Here is a 19,967-nt window from a genome sequence, read left to right on the forward strand (position 1 = left end):
ATCCTTCCTCTGGAAGCTTCATTTCAGAGAGGCATCCGGCTGTATGAGGTGTCAGTCAGCCCCTACTGGGAGATGTCTCCCAGTTTGGCTACTCGGAGGTCAGGGACCCACTTGAGGAGGCAGTCTGTCTGTTCTCAGATCTCAAATTCCATACTAGGAGAATGACTACTCTCTTCAAAGCTGTCAAGACAGGGACGTTTAAGTCTTCAGAAGTTTCTGCTGCCTTTTGTTCAGCTATGCCCTGCCCCCAGAGGTGGAGTGTACAGAGGCAGGCAGGCCTCCTTGAGCTATGGTGGGCTCCACTCAGTTCAAGCTTCCTGGCTGCTTTATTTACCTATTCAAGCCATGGCAATGGTGGGCGCCAATACCCCAGCCTCGCTGCCACCTTGCAGTTCGATCTCAGACTGTTGTGCTAGCAGTGAGTGAGGCTCCATGGGCGTGGGACCCTCTGAGCCAGGCACAGATATAATCTCCTGGTGTGCCATTTGCTAAGACCGTTGGAAAAGTGCAGTATTAGGGTGGGAGTGTCCCGATTTCCCAGGTACCATCTGTCACAGCTTCCCTTTGCTAGGAAAGGGAATTCCCCAACCCCTTGCGCTTCCCAGGTGAGGCGATGCCCCGCCCTGCTTCAGCTCACACTCCATGGGCTGCACCCACTGTCTGACAAGCCCCAGTGAAGTGAACCTGGTACCTCAGTTGGAAATGCAAAAATCACCCGTCTTCTGCGTCACTCACGCTGGGAGCTGTAGACTGAAGCTGTTCCTATTTGGCCATCTTGGAACCTCCTATGTAGCTATTTTGATCTACTATCTTAAATGTATTTCTGAAAGAACAGTTATAGTTTGTTCATTTGACTTGTTTCTAGTCTTTTAGCAAAACAGTGTGTTGGAAGAGTTGTTTTAGGTGATCTTGTCCAATAACTTCATCTTCTTATGAGGCTTTTGATATCCTGTGGCAGCACCTACTTACTGGCACTGGAGAAAGTCCCCAAAATATCTTGTGATTATATTTTACATATATCTTCACTCTTAGTGGACTCCTAGAAGACAGTCTTAGGTCATAGCTATCTTTTCCTTCCCTAGTACAGTTCACATAGTAGGGGCCCAAGAATGATTTTTAATATATCTGTAAAATCAGGGGAGTGAATTAAATTATCTCTCAAAGGCCCTAAGATGCTGGAGCTTCTTGGTTAATGCTTCTTGTATATGTTTCCTTTAGGTGTGTCTTGTGATGGAATATGCTGAAGGGGGCTCTTTATATAATGGTGAGTGTCACTAGACCTGTCTTTATCTAGCAGATTAAAATAATTTGAAAACTTTCAATATAAACCATAAGTTGTTTAACATTCTTCACAATTTGCCATCAGAGTCTCAAAAGGACATGATTTTTAAAAATCTACTAAAGAATAAAAATGGAAAGATAAGGTTCTATAACATTAGTATGTGAAATTTAGAGGTCTGTCAATGTTTTAAGTAGATGGTACTCTGCATTTCATTAAAAGCATTTAAGTAAAAATTTACTTTTTAAATAGATTTTAAAATATCTTCAGATTTTTTTCTTTTTGCCCTCATAACGTTGAGCCTCCTCATTTTAGAACTCTTTAACCATATTTCCATTTCACTCTGCTTTATTTTTTTCTTTTTAAAAAAAAAAAAATTGTGAAAACTCACTTCACACAACCTTTTATTTGTAGCAATGAAAAAAACCTTGTGTAGTTACCTTTGTAGAACAGAACTCTTTTACCCTAAAAATACCAACCATATGCAGACATGTATTTTCTCTTTTAGCACCAGTTATATAAAACAAATTGTTACATCTTATTTTATAATTAATATATATATATATATATATATTTTTTTTTTGAGACGGAGTCTCGCTCTGTCGCCCAGGCTAGAGTGCAGTGGCCGAATCTCAGCTCACTGCAAGCTCCACCTCCCGAGTAGCTGGGACTACAGGCGCCCGCCACCTCGCCCAGCTAGTTTTTTTGTATTTTTTTTTAGTAGAGACGGGGTTTCACCGTGTTAGCCAGGATGGTCTCGATCTCCTGACCTCGTGATCCGCCCGTCTCGGCCTCCCAAAGTGCTGGGATTACAGGCTTGAGCCACCGCGCCCACCTATAATTAATATTATTTTATGTAAACTTTTACTTATATTTACTGCGCATGTGTTCTTCATTGTTGATGGATATCTAATACCCTGTTGTTTTATTTGATTGAACTACTTCTGGTTTTTAGCCATTACAGAAAATACAAGTGCAAACATCTTGATATACATTGTTTTGTTTCTTTCTATACTATGCTCTGCCTCTCTCTTGTAGTAGTATGCCATAAGACTGTTCATAATTTATATTACTTTATGAAAGTCTTTGTTTTAAAAAGTGTGGTAATGTATATTGATTTTACTTGAATTAGGTTTAACATTTAATAGATGTATTATTAAATGCTACTATTATGGCAGTTATCCACTCAAAATTATTAGATATTTTCATCCTTTTTATTTAGAAAAAAAAAATTAAAAGACCAGGCATGGTGGCTCACGCCTGTAATCCCAGCACTTTGGGAGGCCAAGGCAGGTGGATCATGAGGTCAAGAGATCAAGACCATCCTGGCCAACACAGTGATACCCTGTCTCTACTAAAAATACAAAAATTAGCTGGGCATGGTGGCACAGGCCTGTAGTCCCAGCTACTCGGGAGGCTGAGCCAGGAGAATCGCTTGAACCCAGGAGGTGGAGGTTGCAGTGAGCCAAGATCGCACCACTGCACTCCAGGCTGGTGACAAAGTGAGACTCCGTCTCAAAAAACAAAAAGAAAAAAGAAAGAAAACAATTAAAAGCAGAACTGATGGAGCATATGTATATGTAGAAAAATACCCAGTCATATATTCTGATAGTGCTTGCATTCACGTTGTGTCTTTTGTTATATGCAATAAAGTTCTTTTTAGTTTGTGCCTTTTTTTTGCAGTGCTGCATGGTGCTGAACCATTGCCATATTATACTGCTGCCCACGCAATGAGTTGGTGTTTACAGTGTTCCCAAGGAGTGGCTTATCTTCACAGCATGCAACCCAAAGCGCTAATTCACAGGGACCTGAAACCACCAAAGTAAGTTCTAATAACGTGACACGCCTCAGCCCCTTCCTCCTTCTCTCTCACTCTTGAATTCAAGCTGATTATTGTACAGGAGTTTCTCTTTTCTCTATTTGGCTTACTCGGTGTTTACTCTTAACTCACCTTCATCATTTAGTCATTTATCTAAGCTTGTATTTTAGATATTGTCTTTAGTGGGATTTTTATTTTTGGTAACTTCTACCTTAGATTAGCATACTTCTAGACTCTGTTAGCCTATAAAAATCTCATTTTGTGCCTGCAGTATATAATATTGCTGTTAGACAATTCCCTGAGGGCAGAGACAGGTCTGACGTTTTTCTTGCTGTGTCCCTAATACCTAGCACATAAACATTCTTCAAAAATTTGCAGAGTTGTTATTACTTGCTCTTTCAGAAGAAAGAAAAAGGGCATTTCTTGGTATCCTGGATAGAAATTGAAAATATTCTGAATTCTTCATAATGTGAATACTTGAGACTTTAAAAAACTTATAAATTCCTTAGATAAGTATTTTAAAAGACTAAAACTTTGGGGTTTTTGTTTGTATAGATATTTAGTTAAAGAAAATATACACATAAAACATATTGTTTCCTTTTCTCTCTTTTTTTTCTTTTATGCACCTGTGACAGAGTAAAAACAGTCTCCACGTATCTTTACCCTCCCCCAAGCTCCCATCCCAGCACATTAGTCTTTACAGAAGAGATTTCCCTTAGGAAATCAGTATAGTCTTCAGTTATTTCATTCTCTTGATACTGGGTTAAAGCATTAAAACATCCCTTCTGGGTGTAACTTGTCACTCTCAGGTCTGATCTGATATACTCTACATAGGTTCCAACTCTTAAAATCACTGTTCTTGCTAGTGTATCCTATCTCTGCTCCCAAACTTAAACTGATTTCTGTTTCCCCAGGTCACTGATAAAATACTGTTTAAGCTTTTATTTTTCCTGAGGCTACTATCTTGGTTACCTGCCTTAACTAATGAAGAAATCACTTCGTCTTTTTTTTCCTGGTTGTGAATATTCCCACTATATTAACAGAGTTGAATTATTAAAGCAAACTCATGAGAATCACAGCTCTTAACCAGCAGCAAATTGATAAATGATCCAAAGGATATAGGCAAGCATCAGGTACAGCCAAAGCATTCTTTTCCTAAAAGAGCCTGAACACATCTGATGCAACACCCAAAAGTATCCCTTTTCTTCTCATTACAATATGTTTTGGCTTTGGAATAAATTATTAGTTATTGAACAATATATGGAGAAATATCTTACAAAAGGAAGTCATTTCCATTTTCTAACATCTTTTACATTGCACTAATTACACAGCTTAAATGACTATCCCTAATCTTCACCCAACCATACCACATAAATTTTAGGTTTATTTAGTCAACCTAGTTAGACCAGGTGTATCCTTCTAAAATCATTTGTAGATAGAGACTCTCCTTTTGCTAGTAAATACCATTAATATATTTACAGAAAGTCTGGTCTAGGTCATGTATTCCAGGCCTCCCCATGGTTGGATTCATCTTGCAGATCATCTTTAGAGCCCCTGGTATACAAGTTGAACTTTAGAATCAGAATTGATTCTAACTCACAAAGTACTGGGTAAAAGAAAGTTCTTTGGAATGGCTATGCTTTTATATACAATTGGACGTACATGAATACCTGCTATATCTTTTTCTCTTTCTTTCTTTTTTTGTGATGGAGTCTCACTCTGTTGCCCAGGTTGAAGTGTAGTGGGACCATCTCAGCTCACTGCAACCTCCACCTCCCAGGTTCAAGCAATTTTCCTGCCTCAGCCTCGGGAGTTGCTGGGACTATAGGTGCCACCACGCCTGCCTAATTTTTTGTATTTTTAGTAGAGGCGGGGTTTCACCGTGTTAGCCAGGATGGTCTCAATCTCCCGACTTTGTGATCCACCCGCCTCGGCCTCTCAAAGTGCTGGGACTACAGGCTTGAGCCACTGCTCCCGGCCAGTACCCGCTGTATCTGATTGTCAGTGGAAAACCTACAGTTTCTGTGGTCAGGAAGAGTTCCTCAAAATGGTATCTAAAGAAGATACCTGATGATCTAGGGAGGTGTTTTATACATGATCAAGTTGTGCTTGTGCTTGTATGTTATCTTTTGCAAGTTTATTCACATGTACATTAGAAATAAGCCTACAAAGATAATTTAAGTTCAGATCTCAGTGAGCCTTGAATTTCCTGTTCAAGGCTGGTGAACTTTTGAAGTCAAGTAAAGGAGTACTAACATAAAACTCATTCAGGAAAATTATCTTGAATTATCAGAAATTATATTGATATCTTGAATATACCAGTGTAAAACAAGGAAACTAGTTACAGAGTTCTTATAATTTTCTTGGGTAAAAAGTGTAAGAGTTTGAACAAGAACATTGAGATGGGGGAAAATGTTTTGTTGAAGTACATATAGAAGTATACTGGATTTAGCATTCTTTTCATTGGAATGATTATGAGAGTCTTTTTGGTATTATGGAACTGTGAACAGTAGTTTATCTGGCTTATTTTAGTCACATTGGACTAAAAGAAGAAATTTCCAAATCTCTCCCGATATAAAAAGTTTATAAAATTTATAATTAAAATGAATTCCTATGTACTGTTATTGGATATATTACTACAATGTGATTGTGCAAATTACATTACCCATTTCTATTTCTGTTTGTCATGAAAAGCAAAACATTGTAAGTAAGAGTATGCTACTTGGTGATTGTAGTTGGGTAACAGTACACCTAGGAAAGTCAGAATCCTAAGTTCAGAAAATTTTCCGGAAGTCTCTCATTAGGTCATTTTAGCTATAATAGATTTTTATTCCTCCCACACATACATAGTCTAAGCACAAAAATGGTTTTGGGATTGAGCATTTTTATAAGTATCTTCAAAATCAGGACATTAAATTACAAACCATTTTTTTCCTTCTATATTGGCTTATTTTCTTTAATTAAATTATATAGTGTTACTATTTTTTAAGTAGTACATATTTCTGATTAATCTCTCATTTTAGGATACCGTAATGTTGACCTACTAGAAGTTTTTTAAACCCCACATTTTATTTTGGCCAGAGAGAAGTATAATCAAGAAAGATTATGGAGCTAGAGATGAAGACATCAGGATGTGAGTCTAGCAGCCTTCCAAAGAGAGCTAGGTTATGGTCAATTAATTTTTGCTTATATTTCTCTGAACTATTAGGCTTTTATAGTAACCAAGTAAATTAGTCATTTCACAGAAGTTGAATGATAACATTCATTTTGCTTAACCTTTTCCATTTCCATAAATGTCTCTTCTTTTATTGAGAATAAAATGTTGGCCTTGTAACTTTTGATGTTTTTTGTTTTTTTAAAACAGCTTACTGCTGGTTGCAGGGGGGACAGTTCTGAAAATTTGTGATTTTGGTACAGCCTGTGACATTCAGACACACATGACCAATAACAAGGGGAGTGCTGCTTGGATGGCACCTGAAGTTTTTGAAGGTAAAATGGCAAAAGTATGGTATGTTTGATAATCTCCCTCACTCCTTGTGAATTCAATGTTTTTATAGATTTTCCCCATTTCCATGGTTTTACTTCTGCATAATACATAAAGTATACAATGAAATCTAAGGGGATATTAAATATAGTGTTATATCCTAAATTTTATAGTAAGATTTAAATCTTCTATGCAGGTTCAAGCATATGTACAGTTGATCGTCATTGTTCACCAATTTCTTAATTGCAAAATTGCCTATTTGCTAAACTTTATTTGTAACACCAAAATTAATACTCATGGTGCTTTCATGGTTATTTGCAGACAGTGCTTTCATGTATTCGCAGCCAGTGTTCATGCACTGAGCAGTGCGCATTTTGAGTCATCTAACGCATGTTCCCAGCTGAGGCTGAACAAGACAGTGCTCTTCCGTCTTGTTTCAGCTCTCATGCTTTAAGCAGATGTCCTTTTTGTACTGTTTAGAGCCCTTTTTCATTTTTGTGATTTTTGTTGGTAATTTTGGTACTTAAAATGGCCCTCAAGCATAGTACTGCCTAAGTACAAGAAGGCTATGATGTGTCTTAACAGACAATGTACATGTGTTAGATTATCTTCATTCAGGCATGAGTTACAGAAATGTTGGCTATGAGTTCAATGGTAATGAATCAACAGTATATAAGAATCAGGTGTCTTTAAGCAGAAACACACATGAAACAAGGTTATATATTGATCAGTTGACAAAAACGTGGTGACCAGAGGTGCACAGGAACCTACCCCTGTATTTTCCCTAGGAGCGATGATTCAGTGTTCACTAATTCAGTGTTCTCAGAAACTTTATAGAACATAAATACCAGGAATAATGAGAATTAACTGTGTTTTTGTATTGGTTTCCTAGCAATTAAAAATTGAGAGCCCTACAGTTTAAATGAGGATGCCTTAAAAAGAATGCAAGTGGCTGGGCGTGGTGGCTCAGGCCTGTAATCCCAGCACTTTGGGAGGCCGAGGCAGGCGGATCACGAGGTCAGGAGATCAAGACCATCCTGACTAACACGGTGAAACCCCATCTCTACTAAAAATACAAAAAATTAGCCAGGCGTAGTGGCCAGCACCTGTAGTCCCAGCTACTCGGGAGGCTGAGGCAGGAGAATCACTTGAACCCATGAGGCAGAGCTTGCAGTGAGCCGAAATCGTGCCACTGCACTCCAGCCTGGGTGACAGAGCGAGATTCTGTCTCAAAAAAAAAAAAAAAAAGAATGCAAGTAATTGAACAGAAATAAGATACTAAGAATTGCAAATAAATTGCTTGACCCCCAATAAAGGTCAAGCTTATATGTTTACCTTCTTTTATACCTCCATATGTCACTGAAGTTCTAAAAGAGTTGCCTGTAAATTATGTACTAAGTTTCTGTATAAAAACATCAAATTATCTTTTAAATGAGAGAAGTGGAACTGAAGGTGTGTGATTTGTATGTTAGGAAGTGTGAATACCCATAAAATTCAGATACGTTCAGTTAATCAGACTCTGGTTATAGCTTATTTCTTTTATTTTTGATGACTTTAAAGTTTTTGGGTTTTCTGTTTGTTTTTAGCCACCCCAGAGAAAGAGAAATTGCAATGCAACTAGTCACCCGAGTGGAGCTCTTTTGCCCTAAAATTCAATTTAATAATGCATGAACAATCAGGTGTTATATTACACAAGATTAAATAATGCCTCCTGTTTCATATACAGAATGTATACATTTGACATTGTTTTAAAATTATTTACTTATCTAATATATCTTTATGTGAGTTAAAAATGACCCAATGTTACTATATGTGGAGAGCAAAAAGATTTGTTTGTACAAAAGATTAATTTTATTGCTCTAGACAACCCTTAATTGTCTACAGCAACAAAATCCAGACTGTTAGGCTGTGTTTCTTCATTTCTAAAAGATGTCAGTCAACCTGTAGCCCAAATTAGATTGTAGCATGGTTGTAGTGCTATATTACAGTGTACTGCTTAGCATGTAAAGCTATAGCTATAATAATTGTTCATTCTTACAGTGGGTTGAGTTTTTGTTTTTGGGAGATTATGAAGGGGGTTTACTGTGCTGATTCAACCACTTACTTAGTTTGTAAATTTTGCTGTATAACTTGGGTTATCCATAATTTTCATTACTTACAACTTACATTTAAGTTTACAAATTAAGAATTTCCCTTCACCATATATTGAGGAAGAAATTGTAACACTAAATTAGAAAGTTCTTCTGCTTTGATAGCAGAATAGTGCTGTCCATCAGAGAATGGGAAGAAAATTTAAGATTAAAATGTAACAGAAAGGAGGCCAGGCACAATGGCTCATGCCTGTGATCCCAGTGCTTTGGGAGGCCAGAGCAGGAGGATCAGTTGAGCCCAGGAGTTTGAGACCAGCCTGGGCAGCAATGCAAGACCCCATCTCTACAAAAAATTTAAAAAATTAACCAGTTATGCCAGCACATGCCTGTAGCTCCAGCTACTCAGGAGGATCACTTGAGCCCAAGAGTTTGAGGCTACACTGAGCTCCAGCCTGGATGAGAGTATGAGACCCTGTCTCAGAATAAAATAATAAACAACATAAAGGAACGTACAGATGTTTCATACTCTGCCCCAGAGAAAGTATCAATCTAAATACATAAAAGTCAAGTCCTATGCCTCTTGATGAAGAGATAGAAAATAGCCGAGTTTCTGAAGTAGATTTTTTTAGTGTATCATTGATACTTAATTCATTTAAAAATGTACTTGTTGAAAAGACAAAGTACTTCAGAAAGAGTAGTTTCTTAGTTCTACATGTGACAGCCTTGTTTTTATCCATGATACCCATTCTCAGAATGTAAGCCATTGTTTCTGTAAGTCATGTGGAAAAATAGTCTTTAGGTCATATACCACCTTTTTTTTCTAGGTAGTAATTACAGTGAAAAATGTGACGTCTTCAGCTGGGGTATTATTCTTTGGGAAGTGATAACGCGTCGGAAACCCTTTGATGAGATTGGTGGCCCAGCTTTCCGAATCATGTGGGCTGTTCATAATGGTTCGTAAAATGAAATTTTTCTTAAATGTACTTATTGTGTTTTCTACTTGGAAGACTGCTCCTGTCCCCTTCCCTAAAGAATATCATTTATCTGTAACATTAAAATGTACAATTCTTTGTTAAGAGACTCCTTTATCATTATCAGACTCTGCCCTGTCCCTGCCCCAGAGTCCAGCAGAGCAGGATTAAGAGTAGTCCTGGTCTACACATGCAGCTGAGGATGTTCGCTGGCTGCGCTGATTAGGGAAAGGCCACCAGCACACAACCAGAGCCCACTGTCTAGGTTGGCTCTCTCTTAGGGAGAAACCTCAGGCTGGATCCTGGAAAAAATTTAAAAATACATACGTAAAATCTCTGACATGGTTAATATAACTGGAGAGTTATAGCCCTTTTCTCCTGAAGAAGCAAGGGCCTCATCAAGAAGGAAAAGCAAAGCATAATAATGCTTCACATATTGTTCCTGTTTGTATTCTCACCCACCCTTAGAAGGTAAGTACTGTTGCCTCATTTTACATATTAGGAAACTAAGGCCTAAAGAAGTTAAATAACTTGCTTAAAGTCACAAGATTAGTAAGTGGTAGAGCTGGGATTCAAATCCCGACGCTTCTGACTTGAATGCTCATATCTTCAGTCATATTGACTTATGGACTCAATGTCCTTGCATCCATCCTGTTTCTTGTATATTTCTGGTATTGTTTTTAACCACATATGATGTTAGAATGCATCCTCTTCATTAGTAAAGTTACTTTACATTTGCTTGGGAAAATAGCTTTTCATGAAGGAAAATTACTTAGCTTCTTAACTTTAGTGCCACTCTTATTTCATTTCTATGCCTTGTTTATAATCATGTGACTAATGGCCATTTTTTACATTATTCCACAAGTATAAAAACAAATGTCTTCCTAACTATTTAGGTCATTCAGAGATTTATCAAACAGTACCATCATCTGAGTAATCTTAGCTGTTTTTACCAGTTTCCTGTACTGCCTTTAGTATTACTACCATTAGTATCATTGTAGAGACTGTGAGAGCATTGACCAGGACAGCTTGCTTGCTTGCTTTCTGTCAGTTGTCAGTAAATAATTGAACCATGAGGTAAGGAATAAAAGAACTAACTTGTTAATTGATAAAATTACAAAGCACTTTTATTACTCCAAATTATAGGTCTTAAACTATAAGATCTATAAAATAAATACCACTTTGGAAATATGTACAAAGAGTTTGCATCATTCTTTGGGTAAATACATTCTTCCCCTCTTCCTCTAATTTTCAATTGTAGGTACTCGACCACCACTGATCAAAAATTTACCTAAGCCCATTGAGAGCCTGATGACTCGTTGTTGGTCTAAAGATCCTTCCCAGCGCCCTTCAATGGAGGAAATTGTGAAAATAATGACTCACTTGATGCGGGTATAATCCTTCTTTTGAGGGGCTTTGGATTTAGGGGAATTTAATATGTGCTGAGTTTTAATGGAATTTTAAAAGGGATGTTATTACTATGTTCTGCTTTATATATTACTATGTTTTCTAAGTGAGAATGGGCATTTACTACTCATAGTCAGAAGAGGAAACATTATTTTGAGAGGGAAAATCTAGTTCTTTATCACTGGAAAGATGGCTAGACTAGGTTTCTAGACTTGCTTTTTTCTTTTTGCTTACATTAGTGGGCAAGTATGTTTGTCTCTGGGCCTGTTGCCTCATCTGTAATGTGGGAGAAACTGAAATAGTCTCTAAAGCCGTCACAGGACTTAGATACATTAATATTATGACTTCAATACATGCTAGACTAAATTTTACATTTTTCTGATACCAATTTTCATCAAGCATTTAGTCATTTATGCAAGGCAATAGGTTGCATTCTCAGACACGTTTATTTGAGTGACTTTTACTATTTGGCCTATTTTCAGGTTTTTATATCCCAGTAAAAAGTTAAACTTTCTTCTGTTTAGAAGAACCCTTTTTAAATGATTATCAAATTTTCCTAGTCTATTAATCAAGCACCATTAGAATTATTTGGAATATTTTACACCTCTGGTTTTTGGTACATTAACAAAAACTGTGAAGTGATATCTTGGCTTTAAAAAGTTCACGTATCTGTGAAAGTGCCTGAATTTTGGAACAGTTTGTTCAGTAGAAGAGTCTTACAATCTCCTTAAATATAGACTAAGTGATTTCCTAAATGGAAAAAAGGTTGTTTATTCAATCTATTAAAAATTTCTTAGGCAAAGCAACTTGAACTAATCTACTAAAAGTTTACCATCATATTTGGATACCAGTCATATGTAGAACCTTTTGCATAGGAAAACAACTTAGTCTCTGTAGTCAGATTACTTAAAACTTTGGGATATATAAGTTGTTGAGGTTGTAATTTTGCTTCTCTGTGCTTTGTCTAATTTGAGGAGAATACCTTTCCTTTTTTTCTCTAAATTCTAATATTTTTGTCCAGCATATACTTTGAATATTATGCCTCCAGTTTGTAGAAAGATATTCATAATCTATTCTCTTAATATTTAAAATGTTCTAACAATTATTCTATGGTATAATAGTCTCAGTTATCAGACTAACAGTCACTGCAACAATACGGAAGTTTGCATCACTACTGTGAGAACATGAATATGTTTTATGTAATTATGAGAAATGATACTATTTTATTTCATATGTTTCTCTAGAGAAATATTTGCTGTTTTCTTCAAGACTATCTAGACTCCAATGTAAGCTAGATTCTTAGGTAGGTGCATGGCATTGATCAAAGTTGAAATCCAAGAATACCTTATTGTAATCTTTGTAAAATAAAAGACTTAGGCACCTAAAAATTTAGTATATACCTTAGGGAAAATAAAGCATTAACAGGATTTAATTTGTATTAAGGAAATTTTAAGCTGTGGTTTACTTTTTTATATATAGTACTTTCCAGGAGCAGATGAGCCATTACAGTATCCTTGTCAGTATTCAGATGAAGGACAGAGCAACTCTGCCACCAGTACAGGTAAATGGATAGATTGGAAGAGTATCGACTTGATTTTTCTTTCTTCTCTATTCCCATGAAATTATAATCAAGAAGTAATGAGTGATGTCCCCATTTGCATTTTAATTCCTTCATTTCATATGATTGACTGCAATTTAAGTTTACAGGTGCATCATTCTTCATGAAGATACCCTGATTAAAGAGTTATTGAAGACCTGCTTCCAAGTCTTGTAATTCCTACATAATTATGAATAAAAAGATGACATATTGTATTGCAGTGAATGTCATTCTTAACTTTAAAGATAACTTTTAAATGGATACTACTAGATCAAGTGGTATTAGAAATTATTGTAAATGTATTTAACACATTTCTTCATCATGAACACCCTAATTTTTGTTCTCTTCTACAGAGACTCTGACTTAAGAAGCTATGTTAAAAGTTCCTTAGTTTTCCGAAATGTGAAGTAGTAGTGGGACATGTAATTTGTGGTCATCAAAAAGATAGTAGAAATAATACTGTAACTTAGAAATATTGTACTTTTCAAAATATAGTGGCATTATAAGCATTTCATTATTAATTAAAACTAAAAACTACGTGTGTATCTATATCCATATGTATTTACCCTGCATTTATTGACAAATACTTTTACTGATCTGTTTCTCCCACCTCAAGAATAGTTTTATTTATTTTAAGATGGTTTATTGTTTGGCTAGTTATTCTCAAATTCCAGTTTTACTGAAAATATTTTGAGTTGCTCTGAATTCTAAAATGTACTTCTCTAAAATTCTATAATTTGCATCTCCCACGTCCTCCAAACCCTCTCTTCATTTCCTTACTGTGACCTTGAGTTTTTTAGCCTCCCACCTTTTCACTGGTCCTCAGTCCTCTTAGGTCCTTTTTTCTTTCTCCCTCCACTTAATTCCAATCAACTATTATAATTCTTTTGGGAATAATTTTCATCTGTCTAGCCTCTCTTTCAAGCTTGCTTGGCTAAACCACAAGCCTAATAAAAGCTGAAACTCACGTTACCCCTTGCCTGTACCAGTGCAGCTGAATGTGGCTGGAGGTATCCTCACATGCATGTTTAGTGCTATTGGACAGTTGTACTATATTGTAGTTTGTCTCTTTCCTCCTATATGTCTTAATTTTATACTGTAGCCTCTCCTCAGGCTTCAAACACCTCCTTTCGACTCCTTACTCTCAGCTGATCTTGTTTGCTCTTCATCTGAGAAAATTGGAGTAATCAGAAGACAGTTTCCACAACATCTGTGCCCATCTACTCTGCCTTCTTCTGTTACTCTGGCTGAACTATCCATACTTCTGGCCAAAGGTGTACCTTTCTGCCTGTGCATTATATCCCATCTGCATTATATCCCATCTACTCTTCTGAGCAATTCTCCCCTCTCTCTTGCATCATCAGCTTTAACTTTCTACTGGATCATTCCTAGAACATACGTAGTCTGTATTTGCATTCTCTAGCTTCTCTTTTCCCCTTCTTTCTTGAGCTGACTCCATTCAGACATATTATGCCAGTACTTCAGAATTATTCTTGTCAAGGTCACTAGTTATCTCTACATCACTACATTTAAGGAATCATTTTCATTTCTCATCTTGACTCTCAGTAGCACTTGACCTAATTCATTACTTTCTCCTTCTTACACACAGCACTTTATTCAATTGGCCTCTGAGATACCATACTAGCCTAGAGTCCATCTTACATCTCTGGCCATCTGTTCTCAGTTTTCTTTGCTGGTTATTCCTCATCTCCCCAACCTAGAAATGTTGGAGTGCCCAGGGCCCAGTCATTTGGCTTCTTCACTTATCTGTCTGCACTCATTTCCTTGGTAACCTCATCCAGTATTGTGGCCTTATATACCATCTGTTGGCTCATAATTTTTTCCATCTTATACCTGAACTCTATACTCATATATCCAACTACTTGCTTTACATCTACTAGAAACTCAAACTTAATATTTTCCAAACAGAGTTCCTGATACTTCCTTCAAACTCAATCTTCCTGTAGTCTTTCCCCATCTCAATTAATAGCCCTCAGTTCTTCTACTAGCTCAGGTTAAAAACCTTAAGTTATTCTTGACTATTAGAAGACTATTTAGGCATCTTGGTTCCTTTTTGTGCTAGCCTTAAGTTTTGCTTAAAATGGGTTTGTTTGGATATCTTCATTAGCTTGAAAAGTCTTATTTCTGTTCCTGCCTGGCTAGTTTATAAAAGAATGTAAGTTACATAATACTAAGTGAAGCATTTGTATTATTTCCAACCAGTAGTCATAAATGTTTCTGCTTTTCCTAGGCTCATTCATGGACATTGCTTCTACAAATACGAGTAATAAAAGTGACACTAATATGGAGCAAGTTCCTGCCACAAATGATACTATTAAGCGCTTAGAGTCAAAATTGTTGAAAAATCAGGCAAAGCAACAGGTTTGTTTTGTTATTACAAGTAAAATTGGTAACCTTAACAGTAGTCACAATATTATACTAAATGAAATTAATTATCTACTATCTTCTATTTTATAAATCCTGAATTTTCTTCCTGAAACATGTAGAAGAGCTTATAAATAGAGACTTGTAATGAGATTCTCCTACCATTTATTACCAAATGGTTTTTCCTTCTAATGATTGCTACCTTTGCCAACTCTAACTCCCTATCTATAATAATCCTTAAATGTAATGGTTGATGGTTAAAAATGTAAAATGGATATATTTTGGCTATGCTGCCCAGTTAGAGGAGTTGTCCTAAGTGTATCATTTCATGCTATTCAGATTTATTATATTTTTGCCATTGTTGATTTTTAAAAATATTGTAAGGAGTGAGTTTATTCATTTTGCCTGAGGCATTTAGGTTAATGAATAATCGGGGCTTTTAGCCCCAGTTCTAGTGACTACCCTTTCATAAAAACAGTATCTGCAGCTTGCTTTCCCTTACCGCTGTAGCTCCCTCTCATGCAAACTTCCCTCTCCTTTCAGAGCAGAACAGGATCCATCAGAATCCTACTTGCCATCTTCCTCCTTTTAGGTTGCCTAAGACTGCTAAATCTAAAGAACTTCAGTAATTCAGATTGACCTGTAATTTTAACAGAGTGAATCTGGACGTTTAAGCTTGGGAGCCTCCCGTGGGAGCAGTGTGGAGAGCTTGCCCCCAACCTCTGAGGGCAAGAGGATGAGTGCTGACATGTCTGAAATAGAAGCTAGGATCGCTGCAACCACAGGTAAAAAGGAACTACAAGTCTGAAGAGTAAAAATGTATATAAGGCTTTTTGGCCATGCTAGTTTCAGTTGTCAGAGGTTTTTTGTGTGTGTCTTATTTTTTTTTTTAATAGGAAGTAGGTTTACAATATATTTTTCTAAGTTACTAGCAATAATTTTGCATTTATCTCAAATTCCAAATAAGGAAGGTATGACTTGTAAAAATTATTTGGATGAGAAAGTATGCCTTCCTCTTTTACAGATTTTATCAAATGTAATTCTTTCTGCTGAAACATGAGTTGAAAGTCTGAGTGAGAAATTCTGCCAAAACTGGAATATTTTGGAGATTTTGAGTGATACTACTAGATTTTTGTGCTGAACTCAAATAATAGCAAATATTTTGTTTCAAATTTAACAGAAAAATGTATTCCAGATCCACGTATGATTTGACCTTCTATCTGCTCCTTCATTCCAGTGACAAAATAATAGCCAAGCTGGTTATGGTTAATTTTTTTAATTGTAAAGTAAAAGATCATAATTTTATTGGATCTTGGAAAAGCTAGCATTTAAATTCCATTGTTCAGTTCTTAAAATTATTAATCATGGAAGAACTGGTCAGCACAAAAACAATTACATGTTTTGTTACCTAAGTAAACTGACAACCTAATTTTCTGACCAGGTTTCATTTTAGTAATGCTGGTTTAATTTGAACTTTGTTGTTTTTTGCTGATTCTTTCCAGGGATTGGGGGGAGCTGATTTTAAAAGTAAACACATTTCTGTTGTGGAAAATGTGGAAATGTAAACAAGCAAAAAAACTTACATAATTACCCCACTCAGAGATAAACACTTAACATTTTTGTGTATTTACCCCAGTCTTTTAACTATATATATGTATAAATGTATATTTCTATGTGTATTTGCATATTTTCTAACTTAGCTAACCAATTTTTTAGGTATTTTTTTCACTTATTTGGTTTTTTTCTAAATAGAATATTCTCATTGTGTGTGGAGCTCTTTCAGAAAGAAGTTGTCAAGATGGACCATCATACTATACTTGTCTTCAACTAATTATGATCATTGATTTTTATCAGCTAGTATTAGAATCCATTAGATATAACAGATTTCCAAAATAACAGTGTCTATAACACATAGGCATTATTTTTCACACATAAACAAGTCTGAAAGTAGTGGGCTCTGTGATCTTGAAGTAACTGGTCTCCTATTTCTGTGCCATAATCCCTATTGTATAGCTTCCATTCTCAAAGTTATCCTGTGCTCCAAAATGGTTGTTAAAGTTCCATTTCATCACTTCTACATTCCAGGCAGCAGGAAGGAAGACATGGGGGTAGGGCAAATAGGCATCCAAGTTCTTTGAAGGAACATTCCCAGATGCCTCTCCTAACAATGTCCACATGTCATTGGTCAGAGTAACATGATCGAATGGCTACACGTAGCTCCAAGGGAAGAGCAGATCTGCCCTCTTTTATCTGATGACTTAAATATCTGTCCTAAATAAAATCAGAGTACTATTACTAAAACAGAAGGGAAGAGTAGAGACCGGCAGAAGATAGCTGTGTCTGGCACAGATGGATCTTCAGAAACTATCAAGTTGAGAAGTCACCAGCCACTGACAAGCCCAGAGTCTCCATGAATCACAAGTATTTCTTCAGAGCAGGGTTGTGTCACTGTAGTGTCAGATGAACCCTATTCACAGGGACATACCCTCACGCTTTGAGGAACCCTTTTCACTTCAGGGATGTTATTCAGGATAGATCTGCCACATTCTAATTGCTGTCTCAAAACTGAAAATTGTTATAATAATGGTTTCATGTCTTTGCTAGTATCATATTTCTAGTCAAGCACTGGTTTTTTATTATTATTTACAGAAATGACTTTGCTAGAAGGATAACCACACACATTAAAATTACCCTATCTTTTTTTGCCTAAATGTAGAACAAATGCTATTGTACATTCTTTGAGTTTTACACAATTTAAATTTTTTCATGAATTATCTTACTTGGAAAGATTCGTACTTTCCATCTTTTGACAGACTTTGTGTTTACTGTGAATGTACCCTAAACTTTGGAAAATATAGTAAATATTTGATTTACTAGAAATATGTATGATTACAAAAGTATATACATTTCACACTTTGATTCAATAATTAGTATTTAATCATTGAATTTTACTTTATAGCACACTTCAAGAATCACCTAACTTGAACATATATTCCTGTGTTTGTGTAATTAAAACAAATATGACTACTTACTTTTTAACGCCTTTCTTCCTTTCCTCCTTCGTTCCCCCACCCCCATCACATATCAGTGATTTCACTTAGGTAGACTGTTTCTATGAATATATTTGAAATTTTGCTTCCTCATTACCCTGCAGCTTTGTCTCTGTTCTTTTTATTTTTTCTGCTGATTAAAACCAGTGTGTAAGACATCTTGTATTTGGTAGTTGTTTGCTCTTTAATCTCGCCTTTTCTGAGCATGGATGAAAAGTTAGGTAGTTCTGCATGCCATTCTGCATGAAATGTTATTAACATGAACTATTTGAAAATGAGTCTATTTTTGTAGTTAATCATTTTCTGTGTTACTGTTTGTGGTTGTTTGCATGTATACTGTATATATGTGTTTTTGCAGCCTATTCCAAGCCTAAACGGGGCCACCGTAAAACCGCTTCCTTTGGCAACATTCTGGATGTCCCTGAGATCGTCATATCAGGTATCACAGACCACCTGAGTTGGTCTAATAGCTGTGGAACCAGAATAATGATCCCTGGTACTTGTAAAATGCTTCTTGCTCCAATTTTTACAGGACATGAAAAATGGATACCTTGCATGCAGTAATTAGGGAGACAGATTGAAAAACTACATTTATTCTGAAGCAGTCTTGAAAAGATACCTCTGATCTGCCACAAATGAGGATAAAATAGAAGAGAAAGTAAACCTTTTTGGAGAAGGGAGAACACCAACCCAGAATTCTACCAACTTCCTCTCTACTTTTAAGTGAGCACATGAGCTTAAACCCAGACCTTTTTTTTGCACCCAACAGAAAGAGGAAACTCCTAATTAAAATTTGTTCTTTTCCTTGGCTCCTTTCCTTCCTCAGTTACTGCTTTTGGGGTCCCCTCTAGACTTTCTATCCTAGCCTCTTTCTGTTGGTAGCAAGTGAATATGAAGTTGAGAGAAGAGAGTTGCTAAATAGCATTTCGCCTTAACCTAGAAAACAAAAAGTAAAACTAAATGAGATGTGCTGTTTTGCAGGGTATCTTGCCAAAGAATCATGTAAAATAACTGGTCAATTCTGATTTTTGTGTATTATCAGGAAAATCTCATAAATTACATGTTTTTATACCTAACTTACACATGGTACTTTAGTGTCTAAAATTGGTAAACTGCTTTATTCTTATGGTGATCATTTCATAGATAAATATGTTACCATTTTTAATAGAAATTTAAATGGCATATTGACCTTCAATATTGATTAATGTGTTATCAAAATGATCATTTATTTATCCCTTTAGATTTTTCTCTACCTCTTTACCCAAAATCTTGATAAGGAAATACATATTTTCCATACATGCTCGTGAGTGTGAGTTGGATGAATTCTTCAGCATGCTGTCCTTTACCTGTGATTGTTTTTAGCAATGTTGATACTCTAGTTGAATACTTAATGGTTACTTTCTCCTCTACTAAACTGAAAACTATGTGAAGACAGAAACCATATCTTTGTGCATTATTTTTTTGTTGGTGGTGGTGGTTATTATTGATTTTATCAGCAGTTGGTGGCTCAGTGCTTCACATATTAAGCATATTAACATAGTGTTTAATAAATATGTTTATTAAATAAATGAACAGACTTACTAAGCATCTCCACTGGTGAGGAACTAGCATACAAAAATATGAATTATACAATTCTTAGGTGCCATTTTGGCTGTACAAAACTATTTTATATTTATTTTTCCCTGGTTATCAAAGTGGTTTCTTATTTTACAACATCATCACTATTGCTATTTAAAGAATAGAGTTAACCCATTTTTCACGTGGTGATTTGTACTTATTGAATCTGGACTGCTTTAGAAATTAACAAAGAGATTATTTTACATGGAGATCATTTTACCTCCATGCTGAAAGGTACTGTGTATAAGGGACTAGTACTTTAAAGAGG

General features: G+C 36.0%; 1 protein-coding gene across 4 annotated transcripts in view; it reads left to right on the plus strand.

Moving 5' to 3' along the window:
* Positions 1–19,967, plus strand: part of MAP3K7 (mitogen-activated protein kinase kinase kinase 7) — a 73,745-nt gene that overhangs the window by 24,742 nt on the left and 29,036 nt on the right. For 2 of the 4 annotated variants that reach the window (XM_010357753.2, XM_010357755.2), the window contains exons 4-12: positions 1,219–1,264; positions 2,963–3,101; positions 6,463–6,587; positions 9,497–9,625; positions 10,905–11,035; positions 12,530–12,611; positions 14,899–15,029; positions 15,688–15,817; positions 18,441–18,521. In XM_010357753.2, coding sequence (XP_010356055.1) covers positions 1,219–1,264; positions 2,963–3,101; positions 6,463–6,587; positions 9,497–9,625; positions 10,905–11,035; positions 12,530–12,611; positions 14,899–15,029; positions 15,688–15,817; positions 18,441–18,521 — 994 coding nt within the window. The remainder of the gene's footprint in view (positions 1–1,218; positions 1,265–2,962; positions 3,102–6,462; positions 6,588–9,496; positions 9,626–10,904; positions 11,036–12,529; positions 12,612–14,898; positions 15,030–15,687; positions 15,818–18,440; positions 18,522–19,967) is intronic. The other 2 variants (XM_010357754.2, XM_010357756.2) reach the window with 1 other exon arrangement.

Source organism: Rhinopithecus roxellana, chromosome 4 (genome assembly GCF_007565055.1).
Source record: "Rhinopithecus roxellana isolate Shanxi Qingling chromosome 4, ASM756505v1, whole genome shotgun sequence".
NCBI lineage: Eukaryota > Metazoa > Chordata > Mammalia > Primates > Cercopithecidae > Rhinopithecus > Rhinopithecus roxellana.